This window comes from Dendropsophus ebraccatus, chromosome 14, assembly GCF_027789765.1.
Source record: "Dendropsophus ebraccatus isolate aDenEbr1 chromosome 14, aDenEbr1.pat, whole genome shotgun sequence".
Lineage (NCBI taxonomy): Eukaryota > Metazoa > Chordata > Amphibia > Anura > Hylidae > Dendropsophus > Dendropsophus ebraccatus.
In genome coordinates, this window is record NC_091467.1 from 64011839 (window position 1) to 64026074 (window position 14236).

Genomic DNA, 14236 nt, shown 5'->3' on the forward strand with positions numbered 1-14236 from the left:
CCAGGTATTCAATTCATGCATCAGGAAGTTCAGGATGATTAAAACTATGATACATGGGATAAAGTTAAGCACAGCTCAAAGGATGACAGTAGAGATAAGCAAACTTTAAGTTTAGGTCCGGGTTTGGCAACTTCTCGACATTTAACTCTGCCTGGCTGGAAAAGTAGGTTGCTGCCTTCAGGAGTCCTGTAAAACACGGATATGGCCATAGACTATATCCATGCTTTCCTGACAGCCCTAGGATAGCAACCAACTTTTCCAGATACAGGGAGTTAAAATGCAGTGTGTTTGGAGAAGTTGCCATTTGTTCATCACTAGACGAGAAGAACATAAATGTAAAGGGATCATTACTTATCCTTGTGATACATGAAAGACGCTGCCCCATTCAACCTCTATGGGACCTGTTATGATGGCAGAGTATAGGGCTCCTTGACCTGAAATCCCATGACTGAAGTGGAGGCCAAACATCTATGCTGCTACAAGAGAAAAAGTGTCTCTTATTGGCGTATATATAATACCGGTGTGCTCTCGGTCATCTAGGCTGCCACAAGCCTGTATCTCAACATGTATATATATATATGTACCGGAACACTGTACTTGATAGCGGATACAACTCTTCAACTACACGCATGAGTAAGGGGGCGACTCCAAAACGTTGCGTCACGGCAGTAAGGAACGCCCACTCCGTTCTATGCACACCTGAAAGAGCCCAGAGCTACCATTGCACACCAGCATGCCAATATATCAGAAAATAAAGTAAGAAAATGAACGACTAAACGTGAGTCTAATCCATTTTTCTCTTGGATAAAATAGGACGTTGAAGAGTTGTATCCGCTATCAAATACAGTGCTCCGGTACATATATATATATATATATATATACACATCTATGCTGCTACACCATTTACTCTAAGGGAACTCCAATGATGGAGTATAGAGTTTCTCTTCCCTGAAAAGCCAAATAGAGTGGTGGCTGAGCATGCCTGCTGCTGCCTTATTCATCTTGGGGGGGACCCTGCAGCTGGACCCCAGCATTCAACCTATGGATAGGTCATAACACGACAAACTCTTTAATTGCTTTATTCCCCTCATAGGTTATACAGTTGGTCATACAGAAGTGGGGTGGTCTATAGCATATTCCCCTCTCCTTACGCACTTCTCTTCTCCTCCATAGGCTCTTTCATCCATGGACGAGTTCCGGAACTTGGATCGAGACATAGAAGGGTCGGCCAAGCGCTGGAAGAAGTTTGTGGAGTCTGAGTGTCCAGAAAAAGAAAAGTTCCCTCAAGAATGGAAGAATAAGACGGCTCTGCAAAGACTGTGTATGATGAGGGCGCTGCGCCCTGACCGCATGACTTACGCTGTTAGGTGAGGGCTACGCCATGATGTAGACACCACATTTCAGACACAACATTCATGTATTCGATAAGGGGCAAGGTTTGCTATCCTGAGATTGTGAAAATGTCACAACAGCTTCTATATGCTATAGCGCCCCCCTGAGGTCTGTGCTCAGCTCATCTAACATATAACCTTATGAGTATAGAGACTTAACCAGGCTGCAGCTGAGCAGAGGAGCTGGCGGCCTGCAGCTAAGGAAATTTTCCAAGTGTGCAGCTGAGTAGACGTGACTAAGGTTACCGTACAGTCCTCCATCTCCAGAGAGACTGCCTGTCGCAAGCACAGCTGTACACAGCACGGCTGCCCCTCACTGCCAGGCACAGACACATCATCTCATTTAATGTGTGTCACTGTATTACTTCTCATCATGTCTGTACATCTATCCTGTGTACATTTCTGCTGATTTCCGGTTAGCTCTCAGGCTCACTCATGGTTGTACAGCCTGTTGTGATGCATTGTGGTACATGTAGTGTACACACAGTACAGACTGATTTATAAGTGGTACATATCCTGTAGTGAAATACAGCAGATCATTTTTCGATATTTCTTTTTTTCCAGGGACTTTGTGGAGGAGAAGCTAGGCAGTAAATATGTGGTGGGCAGAGCCCTCGATTTTGCAACATCGTTCGAAGAGTCTGGGCCGAGCACGCCAATGTTCTTTATCCTGTCTCCTGGTGTAGACCCTCTTAAAGATGTTGAGAAACAAGGTAATGATACTTCCTCTATGGTTGTAATGTTATTTCTGTCAACTAGTATATTCAGTCTATTAGTTTATTGAGGGATACAATATAAATAATCACACACCCAAAACCATACAAGACCCTGGCATATGTCTCGTTACACAGGCATCGAAGTGGCTTTTTACTTCATAAATCACTGATATGGTCAACAGCCTTAGAAGAGCTAAGATGTTAGGGAGGTGTTATTCATCCCGGTGATTGCTTCGGGAATCAGTATAGGATCAGTAATGTAATGTATGTACACAGTGACCCCAACAGCAGAATAGTGAGTGCAGCTCTGGAGTATAATACAGGATGTAACTCAGGATCAGTAATGTATGTACACAGTGACCCCACCAGCAGAATAGTGAGTGCAGCTCTGGAGTATAATACAGGATGTAACTCAGGATCAGTATAGGATCAGTAATGTACAGTATGTACACAGTGACCCCACCAGCAGAATAGTGAGCGCAGCTCTGGAGTATATTACAGGATGTAACTCAGGATCAGTACAGGATCAGTAATATAATGTGTGTAGTCCAGGGGCGGATTAACTTTCCCACAGGCCCCGGGCTGTTCACCAAGCCTGGGCCCCCCCCCACCCCACTGTAACTATGGCAGCACTAGCCTGGCGTTCATAGTACAGGACAGATAATGTCATGATGTCCTGATTTGTGCAAAATTGCCATAAAAAAACTGTGATTTTTTGCAAATCATGGCGGAAGTGTAGCCAGGAGACCACTGAAAGTATAAGTCTTTTTGGGTGGTCATGGGCCCCCCAGGAGCTCAAGGCCCCGGGCTGCCGCCCGAAACGCCCCTATTGTAATCCACTACTGGTGTGTACACAGTGACCCCACCAGAAGAGTTGTGCTTGACTATTTTTCCTCCACACAGGAAGAAAACTTGGTTATACATTTGACAATTGCAACCTCCATAACGTGTCTCTGGGGCAGGGACAGGAGATTGTGGCTGAACAAGCACTGGATCTGGCGGCCCGAGAAGGACACTGGGTCATCCTGCAGGTACTGAGCTTCTTCCCTGTTCATTCCCTTATTTCTTTGAAGGCGATGAGACTGCAGTCACTGACTGACTGACCTTCTGGCATAACCCAATTCCAGTAACATCTGTGACCGCTCTGGATAAAAAACATAAACAAAGCTTGTAGCAGCCGGGGACATGGCCGTATTATGCAGAAGTCCTATGATGTTCGGCCAAGTGTCAGTTCTGCGTCCCAGCTGCTCTCCAAGCCCAGATGTTACATTAAGCCTCCAGTATGTGGATTACATGGATGAGATCTGCGCCTGTTGCTCTCTGGCCACATGCGTCTACTACACTAGATAATATAGATATTGCCTGCAACCACAATACAGTGTATACAACACCCCAGGGAGCCTGCTGCATTAGGGGTGGTCCTGGAGTGACATTTATTACGGGGGCAGCTCTGTCCCAGTTTGACCCGAGTATGTGAGGCAGCTCTGTCCTGATGGTCACTTATGTGACTAATCCCCAAGTCATCCTCTTCTGTCTACATCACATCCAGCTGTTCCCAGGACGAGGGCAATTTCTTACAAGTGATCTTGTGTATGATGTCTATTTGGAGGCGCTGTGCATCAGGCCTTGCACTTTAACTTTCTTTTCCAGTCAGTAGAACAAGACATAATGTGTATTTCCCATCTGAAGAGCCGTCGGCCTCTATTAGCTGAAATGCCACTTGAGTTGTGTTAGAGGCCGCTTAAATTAATCCTGGAGTTTCTTCATTTTCATACATTGTTGCTTCGCTGAGCTACAATCAGGTTGTAAATTGAGGCGCAGAAGTTTTCCTTAATGGTTATACTGAGCCGTCTGCATTGCTGGAGGGTTGGTGAAGTCCATATTAGTTACTGGGATGGGGTGATGAAGCCTCTCATGACTAACCTGTGACTGGTAACGTGGATCTGCCCTTGTGATGCCGGCCCTTCCTTCACTGAATGTTTATCATAAGGATGGATAAAGACACATAAGAAAATGTCTGCCTAGAGCTACGTGAAACATTTAGAAACTTTGTAGATATTTTTCTTCAAATTTTTTATTAACAGATTTTTCCAGCACTTTGATGGCCTTTTGAAAGGATGGTAGACCATTGATCGGTGTCAGATTATTGGATTTGGTATCTTCAGTGATCACCTGATCCAAGGGGCTTTATTGTTTACCAGGCCTAACCCTACTTCATGTTCAAAGCTGTGACTGAAAGGCCACATACTCTCCCATGTCCTCTACTGTTTGACAGTCACCTGATCAGTGGGGGTGCCATAATAAAAATAAAATAAGAGTTCCATGTAATCTAGGGGTGTCAAACTCACGCCCCTCCGGCTGTTGTAAAACTACAATTCCCATCATGCCTGGACAGCCACTTTGGAATTGTTTTGCAACAGCTGAAGTGCCGCGAGTTTGACATCTGTAATGTATTCTGTGCCGCTCGGTACGTTGATGGAGCTGTCAATGGCCCGTGTCATACTGACATGTTCATTATATGTAACAGAATATTCATCTAGTGGCCAAGTGGCTGAGCACGCTGGAGAAGAAGCTGGAACATAACAGTGAAGGCAGCCATCCGAACTTCCGCGTGTTCATCAGTGCCGAGCCTGCGGGTTCACCCGATGGTCACATCATTCCTCAGGGTATCCTCGAGAACTCCATCAAAATCACCAACGAGCCTCCAACCGGCATGCATGCCAACCTGCACAAAGCACTGGATAACTTTAACCAGGTAACGTCTGCTGCTGGACTTACGTAGCTCCATCTGCTACAAGAATCCCCAAATTCGGTCCTGTGTGTGCATTAATACCATACCGGCCACAATATGTATCCAGCTGATGGGTAAGTGGCATCTTACATCCCATTTTCTCCTTTGCTTTCACATACAGGACACCCTGGAGATGTGCGCACGTGAAACAGAGTTCAAGAGCATTCTGTTCGCTCTGTGTTACTTCCACGCCGTGGTGGCTGAGAGGAGGAAGTTCGGACCTCAGGGCTGGAACCGCTCTTATCCCTTTAACACTGGTGACCTCACAATTTCAGTCAATGTACTGTACAACTATCTGGAAGCCAATGCCAAGGTAAGACTCTGACAGACGCTGTTTTAGTATAAGTTCACATGTGGAGGATTTACTGCAGATTTTTGTACCCCTTTCGAAATTAATTGGGAAAATCTGCAGCATCACTCCATCAGAAGATTGTGAAGAGGGTTGGGGTATGAGGTTCCCAGAATGCACAGCACCAGAGCAACCTCTGTGCAGACACTGAGCAGTTAGGGAATGCTGGGAGATCTCTGACGTGTAATCTGGGCAGTAACTCATAATCCGGACAAGAAATGCAACAGATTTGTAGTGACTCATGCTAGACATGTCACTGGTAATGTGCAGACTGACCTCTAGATGGCATCTGACAGCGTATTTTTTTTATTTCATGGCTTATGGCAGGCACCAGTAATATAAATGCACGCTGCAGAAGGTGAAGTGAAAGCCTGGCAGGTGTGTGAAGTGTAAGCTTCTTAGACTGAAATGTCTTGGTGGTAGAACTGTGTTTTATCCATATAGAAAATTATGCTGTTCTCTGACCAGCACTGAAGGTGTTAACCAGAATTAGAAAAAGCACAGCTATTTTTTGGAAAAACAGCGCCACCCCTGTTCTTAGGTTGTGTGTGGTATTACATTTGCTCTGTATTCATCTCAATGGAACTGAGCAGCAAAACCCACACCCAATATATCTTTAGAGATCACCTATGTTCACACTATGTAAAACTATGGCCGTAGTTCTCGCCGCAGAACTACGGCCGTAGTTTTGAGGGTGGAACATAGCTTTATTTGCAATAGGATCCCGGCCGGAGCGTACACACATCGTGTGCGCTCCGGCCGGGATCCCATACGGGGCTCAGTGAATTCCGTTCAGTGAATTCCGGCCGCAGAAAGCCCCGTCAGTTCACACACTCGCTTTAATGTGTGCTATGGTAAGCTCTGATGCGCCCACATCAGAGCTCTGCGGCCGGAAAGATCATCCGTCCAGTACTTAAGTACCGGCCGAGTTGATCCGGCCAGAGACCGGCCGTTCCGTGACCAGGCCGGGATCACGGAATGGCCTGTCTCATACGTAGTGTGAACTTAGCCTAAAACAGATTATAAAATGTCATCCAGCCTGCTCAGAGTGGCAGCTGGGATGTGTAGTTCTGCTACAGATGATTCATCATGTCTGGGTGATGCATCCTCCTCCTTGGCAGCTCTGTGAGGGGCATTTAGCTCAGTGACTCTTCCAGTCCTCTATTCAAGACTAATCCCCAAGCTTTGCTGCCAAATAACAGAGAACTTGGTGCCGAGCCTCGCTGTCTGATTGACGGCTGTTCTGCGTCGTTTACGCCCTATTTACTTTCTTTCAGGTCCCCTATGACGATCTGCGCTATCTGTTTGGTGAGATCATGTACGGCGGTCACATTACGGATGATTGGGACCGTCGACTGTGCAGGACATATCTGGAGGAGTTCATAAAGCCGGAAATGATGGAAGGCGAGCTGTACCTGGCCCCTGGGTTCCCTCTTCCCGGAAACATGGATTACAATGGTTACCATCAGGTATTCAGAGGTTGATGTTTCGGGGTGGTGGCATTACCTGGCCAGCGATGGACACTTTGCTTCCTTTACATGGTTCTCATTGCCGGACATCCTGAGATTCAGAGCCATTAAAGGCAACTGAGAAACAGACATGGGCGAACAGTATGTTTGGCCAAACCCCAATCTGATTGTTTGGTCGTTGATTAATGCTGCCTGGAAAAGATTGATGCAGCCCTAGCAGACCTATGACTGTATCCATCTTTTCCTGGCAGCACTAATCAACAGCTGATCGATCAGGTTTGAGTACATGCAATGTGGCCCATGATGAGGCAGGGGGTGTTCTCATCCTCAAAGGTCACAATTTGTGGACCCCTCCACTATTCAGTGTTGTCCTGCATCTAATTCCAGTATATTGATGACGTCCTTCCCGCTGAGTCTCCATACCTGTACGGCCTACACCCAAATGCAGAGATTGGCTTCTTGACCCAGACATCGGAGAAGCTGTTCCGCACTGTACTGGAGATGCAACCGCGCGATAGCAGCATGGGCGAGGGTGGAGGAGTCACTCGGGAGGAGAAGGTATGTAAAAGTGAATGAGGGAAGAAGGACTAGCGTGTTTCTGGTCCAGAAAGGCCCAAAGACTTTTCCTAGAATTTTAAACGAAGGTTACACAGCAGCAAATAGCGAGGGAGTCGATGTTAGAGACGACGTTCATGACTCAGGAACGCTGAGGGGCATCGGCTGTAGTAGCGATGTTCTTATTGGTTTCCCAAAAACAGATGTAACAGTGTTCTTAAGAAACAGCAGTAGACTCCCGGAGGATGTGTATTTACTGGGGATAAGGCCACAGCTTATATAATATGACTCACAGAAAAGTAATGATCTTAGCCTGACTGCGCACACACAGTCCTTGTTAGTACGGGGGTGCTCACAACTCTGTCACTGCCTCATCTGCAGGCCTGTCAGAGATCTGAGACCCTGAATCTATCTTATCCTGACACAACACGGGAGCCGGAGCGTGCAAGAGCAATCGCCTCCCAGAATCCTTCACTGCTGCTCCCAGTCTTCTTAGTGTTACATCACATTGTTCCAGACTTGCATCAGTGTGACACTTGGCCTTAATGATGACAATCTGTACGTCTTGAGAAGCCGCCATGTCAGCTCATATATGACGTCTGCGAAACCAGTAACAGGAATATTAGTTCTCAGGAATGAGTAAAAAAAATAAATAAAATGAAGACGTGTGTATTATAGACGCATCTCCCTCCCTGATACCTGGACTGTAGCTGCTTCTTCTTCTTCATAGCGGTGTTCTGGGACACGGCCTGTATTACTGCTTTGTAACCCCCACAATACACGGGATCAATGCACATGAAAACATTTGTTAGGACAAGACATTCCCCAGCCGCAGCGCGTTACCTTACTAGAGAGATGCGCTGAATTATTGAGCGGCTATGATAGACTCACACCGGCTTTGTTTGTATTAGCGGATGGCAATATAATTTCCGTAAGCTAAGAAGCTGCTGCTGGAAATCTTAGGACTTTATTAAAAAGGAAGAGCCTTCTATCCAGATCATGCCCGCTGCTGCGCTCGTGGCGATGAGGTTACCGCGTCTTCTCGCTCTGGGATAATGAATCTCTGTTTACGGCTAATGGAGCCTATTGTGTGCAGTAATAGAGCTGTGGAGCTCTGCTCGCTCCGTTTACCGGGTTGGTACATGGAGGTCGAGCACAGATAGTGTTGTGACACCAGACCATTGTCCGTTTCTTCAGGGACCACCGCTAGACATTGCAGAACAGTGTAAACCTGTTGTTAACACTAAAATGTGTGATTCTTTGACAGGTCAAAGCCACACTGGATGAGATCCTCGAAAAACTCCCAGAGGAGTTCAATATCACAGAACTGATGGCGAAAGCGGAAGAGAGGACGCCGTACATTGTGGTCGCCTTCCAGGAATGTGAGAGGATGAACATGCTCACCAGTGAGATCAAACGCTCTCTGAAAGAGCTCGACCTGGGACTGAAGGTAAAAGGATCTTAGTCACATTACAGAGCGGAGGGAAAGGGGGTCTCCACTATCATAGAGACAGAACATCTGTCATATATGTTACTGTGGGGCTGTCCATTCTCCTCTTGGACTCCATATCATTCCTCAGATGGATCCTTGGTAATCAGGTGGTTGAGCAGATGCCTTAGCAGACACCCTGGTTTAGCGCCATTGCTCAACTCTGACTCTAAGGGTTAATGTTGGCCATACAAAGCAAGTTCATGGTTTTATCTTTTTCAGTGCAGTTGGGAAATAGAAAGTACATGAGTGGTTGCTGTGCAGGGGTGGTCCCAACCTGCCCTATTATGGGGGCTTCACGTGATGTAAAGTGTATCTCCACAGCTGCATCCGTTGTGATGTGGAAATACTGACTTGTTTTTCTCCTCGTCCATCAGGGTGAACTGACCATGACTAGCGACATGGAGAATCTACAGAATGCCATTTTCCTGGACATGGTACCTGATTCCTGGACCAAGAGAGCCTACCCATCCATGGCCGGCCTAGCAGGCTGGTTTGTTGACCTCCTCAGCCGCATCAAGGAGTTAGAGACCTGGACAGGAGACTTTGCTCTGCCTTCTGCTGTGTGGCTGGCTGGCTTCTTTAACCCCCAGTCGTTCCTTACAGCCATCATGCAGTCTATGGCCAGGAAGAATGAGTGGCCGCTGGATAAGATGACCCTGCAGTGTGATGTGACTAAGAAGAACAGAGAGGACTTTAGCAGTCCACCGCGAGAGGGCGCCTATGTCCACGGACTGTTCATGGAGGGTGCACGCTGGGACACACAGGTAAGATACTTCTGCTGGTGAATGCATCGTCTGCTTGTGTAGATCATGTGACAGGATAAATAATGGTATATTATACTCTGCTTTACTTGCCATACACTCTAGTTCCTCAGCACCTCCAAAAACTTAGCGAAGATCTGATAAAGGCCCACATGGTGCTACATGGAAAACACTCAATGTACCATGTCTCCTTGACCTAACAGCATCTGTCTGTGCGCCCATAGTGTTTCAAAAGGTCTTTTTCGTTTCTGGTGCTAAGAGTCAGAGGGGCGTTCCCACGTTCCTGAAGGATGGGAAGCTGTAATGTCTCCTAGCTTCCCCTCCCATCCCTGCTTGATTTACAGACAACTGGATGATGATCGAACATCAGAAAATCTTAGGTTCTATTGAACTCGAACCTTGTCGAACCTTCCGCTTTTGATTCCCGATGCCTTCCCGGTCTGTGGGAAAGGAGGAGACAGCCCGGGTACCGCCTGAAATTCTGGTATTCAGCCTATTACCTAGACTAAATCCCGGAATTCCGGGCAGTACCCTGGCTCGGCCTTTGAATCCCATGTCTGGATAAATGGATATCAACTGGGTTAGTGCACATCCAGTGTCTATCACAGTATAATGTATGTAAGATCACAGCATTGGGGGATCACCAATATTAGGAGCCCAAGTGCCTCTAATCCAGACCTCCCTTTTTTCTTAAATTGTTCATAATAATCTTTTTAATTGTAAATCCTACTTTTACTTGGGTAAAAGCCTTATTACACGGAGTGAATATCTGATTACAGCAATTATTATCTGATTGGCTGCACGATTATCAAGCCGTGTAATAGGCTTGGTAAGTGAGCAGCAAACTAGCAGATTGGCGCTTGCTTATCTCCCGCATCAGCCCGTCTAATACGGCCTTAAGACATCTAAAACTTGTTAAGACTTGTTTCCTGGTTGCACTCGATATCCGCTCCTCAGAGTAGTTGCCTCTCGGCTCGGTTGCCTAATGCTACGTAAATAACTCGCAGTGTTGGGAAAGTGGAGAAAAACTGGTCTTACAGATGGTTTATTTGTACGAACGTGAAACATCAAGGGCTGATTTGATACCGATATAGGGTGAAAGCCCTGGAGAGGCTCCTCTTTATCTTCCTCAATAGCATAGTCATCCTCAGGTCTTTGTCATGTGTAGTCTATTCACAGTCAGCATGAGTGCAGGGTATGTGCTTGCTGCCTCTCATGCTGAAGACCCAGGATAAAAACTCCTGTATTTGTAGCTACATGGATTTGGTTGGAGCTTCCTTCCTCATTGTCATTATTGAGCTGAAAGAGACTGGGTCACAAAGTCATGGACTATCTTGTGAAAAGTGAGAGACAAAGACTAGAATCTCTTCCAGCTCAATAATGTCATATAGTAATGTCTGGATGAGATGCTGGAGCCCTCGTTCCAACCCCAGATCTGGCTCCATGTTTTGCACATCTATTCCCGACACCCTTCTCCTGGCTACATACAGTGGAACCTTAGAAGACAGTGTCCCGCTCCATCTGTAAGTATGTAAAGGTCGCACAATGGGCGCACAAATGATAGTGATTATTGGTGCAGCCACGCGATTATTCGTGCCTTGAAAAGCAATGTAAGTGAGGGCTGATCGGCTCTTGTTTGTGGCTGTACACAGACCCATATCAGGCTGTGTTAAAGGACCCATAGTCTATGGTGCTTGGTCTCTAAATGAAGACAAAGCGGGACATTCAGCCTCCTATGGTATGCTGAAAGAGAGCAAAAGGCATCAAAGATGACAACTGAGGCACAAGAAAGTCATATGGTGGCTATACTGTACCACTCTATACATCAATTTCTGCAGTAGACCATGTAGGCTATGTTCACACAAGGTATTTGGGGGGGGGGGGCTAAAGCTGATTTATTGCATCTTGGTGCATTTTTCTGGCGTTTAAATTCAAATGGAAACATAGCTTTAGGAACATTCTGATTAAAAGAGAGTGACCTTAAAATGATGTTAAAACTGTTTTGGGTAATGGCCTTTGAAGGCCTAAGCCCCCCACCCCCCCAATCAGGAGAGTAGAGCAATACTCCGGACAGGCTATTGTCTCCTCTTTTCTTCTCTCTTTGCCAATGATCTTCAAGAAGCTTCATTACAATTGTAAAGGACTGATCAAAGTGGGTCATCTGGCACATTATCTGAGCGATTAGTTGTCCCCTCCCCCGATCGCCTTTTATATCTAAGTAAGCGTTCTTTGAACGTACGCGGAGGAGCGCCGAGCTCGATCGCTAATTAACAAAGGACGAGCTTCAAGGTGAAGATTCAACACAAAGACAATGGAGGCGTCAAACTTTTCCTCTGTACGAGACCAAGGCCTCATTGTCAGACATAAAGAAGATGAAGCATGGGAGGAATTCTGCTTTGATTTTTATGGACTCAAAAAGCTATTTAGACCCAAGTGAAAATATAAATCTGCTCCTAATTATCAGCGTGTGATGGCGGCACTACATACTGAGCGCAAGTAGGGAAGTCAGGACATAGGGGACTGCGGCCATGCTGCTGGTTACTAGGGATTAAGTCAGGTATCATGTCCCTAGGAAGCAGTCTGTCACAGATTACACTGGGGAATTTATCCTGCCCAACCATTAGATATTGTAAAAAGGTGTCCAATACCAAAGTGTCACTGTTGTTATAACTTTTAAATTCAACGGTAGTTGTGAAATGAAGCAAGTTTGCAATATACATTGATAATGTCATTATTCTGCTGTAAAACAAGGCTGAACTTACCAGAAATCCAGGTCCAGTCTCCTGAAGGCAAATTCCCAGATTTCCAGTGCGTTAGTGCACTCCACTCCTAATAGACTATAATGAAGCAGAAGAGTGGAACCAATGCACACTGTTTGTACTCTTCCCCCGGCTGTATCTGAGGATCCCAGTGGATCTCAGTAGTGAGACCCAGTGCAATCAGTAACTTTTAACGTCATAGTTTATTTCACACGACAGTACTTTTTTTTTTTTTTACAAGGAAATCAGATGCCGCTGAAATCTTTTTACACGTAGTTCTTTTTTGCTTGCATTGTGGCAGCCTATTTCTTTTATGCTAAAGTGACAATTACAGTTACATTAGTTGTCACCTTTCAATAATCTGCTCAGCAGCTCTGTTATTGGCAGCACAGAATGACAGAACAAGCTAAAGATTTTAGACTGGAACTGACAAGAAGAAATTTAGTGGAAAGATGTGCACGCTTTGGGGGACATTCATGTATGGCGGTCTAAAATAAAGTACCACCCCCTTTTTCCTGGACGGATTTACTAAGAGGCACGCTCCTCTTAGTAATCCCAGCTGGCCCTGCGCAACAAATCTACACTTGCTTCTACACCTCCTCCTTGCCACGTCCCCTTGTTCGCCCATCAGGTGAGTGGGGGTAAATGGCAGGCGTACTACAGGGAGAAGGGGTGAATCTGAGCCTTCTCCCTGGTGTAAGATAGGGGCACAATAGTAAATGTCCCACTTTGTGTTTTGAAAGCACTCCTGCGTCTGGTAAAATACTGTGTGTGATTCCAATACCAATAATATGGTACGTGATAATACTCTCTCAGTTGGAGCTGCAGTTCTGGCTCAGACAACATCTGGTTATTATTAGTTTCACAATCTGAGCTTGTTGTCAGTGATCGGGATCAATGACGATTGCGGGAAGGTTTATGTCACATTAACACAAATATGCAACAAACCTTATTCACATAAAAAAATATCCCCCAAGGGTGAGGACAAGGGGTAATCTGCCGGTAATTCCAGATAATTCTTCTGCAAGATGATGGCGACAGCCTCAACAATTTATAACAATCTGACAAATTTCCCAAGGAAAAAAAAAAAACTATTTAAGCTCCGGTGGCTGGTAAACACATTAATAACCGTCCCAGCACCGGCATCCGCACACCATCATTTATCATTAAAGTATCTGTTGTGCTTAAGACCCAGAAATCTGCGTCTCCTCACATTCATCTCAATATTATCAGATCATTTATCCTGAAATAAGGCCGTTCTTTTGGGTGTTTGAGCTGAATATATAAAGTCGAGTTCTCCGGATATTGTTTCCATGGTGATTTATAATCAGATGTGATGTAATTCTGTTTCAGGAAGAGGGGAAGAAAAAAAAAAGATTTATAAACCTTTTGCTAGAGAAGATGACATTTTACTACTTAATGAAAAAGCGCATTTAAAGTGACCTCATCCCCATGAAAAGTTCTTATGAGAACGGTGTGCTCCAGTCACTGCAAGCAGGGCATGCTGGGACTTGTAGTATTGTAGAGTGAGGGTGCAGCAGCCTTGTAGGTGCCTGACGCTATTTGTTCTCTCTCCTCTATAGACCAGCATCATCACAGATGCCAGACTCAAGGATCTGACCCCAGCAATGCCTGTCATCTTCATCAAGGCCATCCCTGTGGATAAACAAGATACCCGCAACGTCTACGCCTGTCCTGTGTATAAGACACGGCAGAGAGGACCCACCTACGTCTGGACATTCAACCTCAAGACTAAGGAGAACCCCTCAAAATGGGTCCTGGCCGGGGTGGCCCTACTGTTACAGATTTAGATGATAAACTGGTTATTGACGTTGTTCTTTTATCAGACACTTTTCAGCTTTCATTGCACTAAGAGGAGGACACTTTGCACCTTGTGAGAAAGTCCAGTATTAGGGTACGTGCACACTGCGGAATGGCGACAGATAACTCGTT

The 14236-nt window shown here is 45.8% G+C and overlaps 1 protein-coding gene across 2 annotated transcripts in view; it reads left to right on the plus strand.

Moving 5' to 3' along the window:
* The window catches only part of DNAH9 (dynein axonemal heavy chain 9), a 141214-nt gene extending 126978 nt beyond the window's left edge, over window positions 1-14236 (plus strand). For both annotated transcript variants that reach the window (XM_069952168.1, XM_069952169.1), the window contains 10 exons: window positions 1174-1367; window positions 1956-2104; window positions 3011-3138; window positions 4635-4862; window positions 5020-5211; window positions 6525-6716; window positions 7104-7274; window positions 8539-8721; window positions 9138-9527; window positions 13867-14236. In XM_069952168.1, coding sequence (XP_069808269.1) covers window positions 1174-1367; window positions 1956-2104; window positions 3011-3138; window positions 4635-4862; window positions 5020-5211; window positions 6525-6716; window positions 7104-7274; window positions 8539-8721; window positions 9138-9527; window positions 13867-14094 — 2055 coding nt within the window. In that variant the 3' untranslated portion in view covers window positions 14095-14236. The remainder of the gene's footprint in view (window positions 1-1173; window positions 1368-1955; window positions 2105-3010; window positions 3139-4634; window positions 4863-5019; window positions 5212-6524; window positions 6717-7103; window positions 7275-8538; window positions 8722-9137; window positions 9528-13866) is intronic.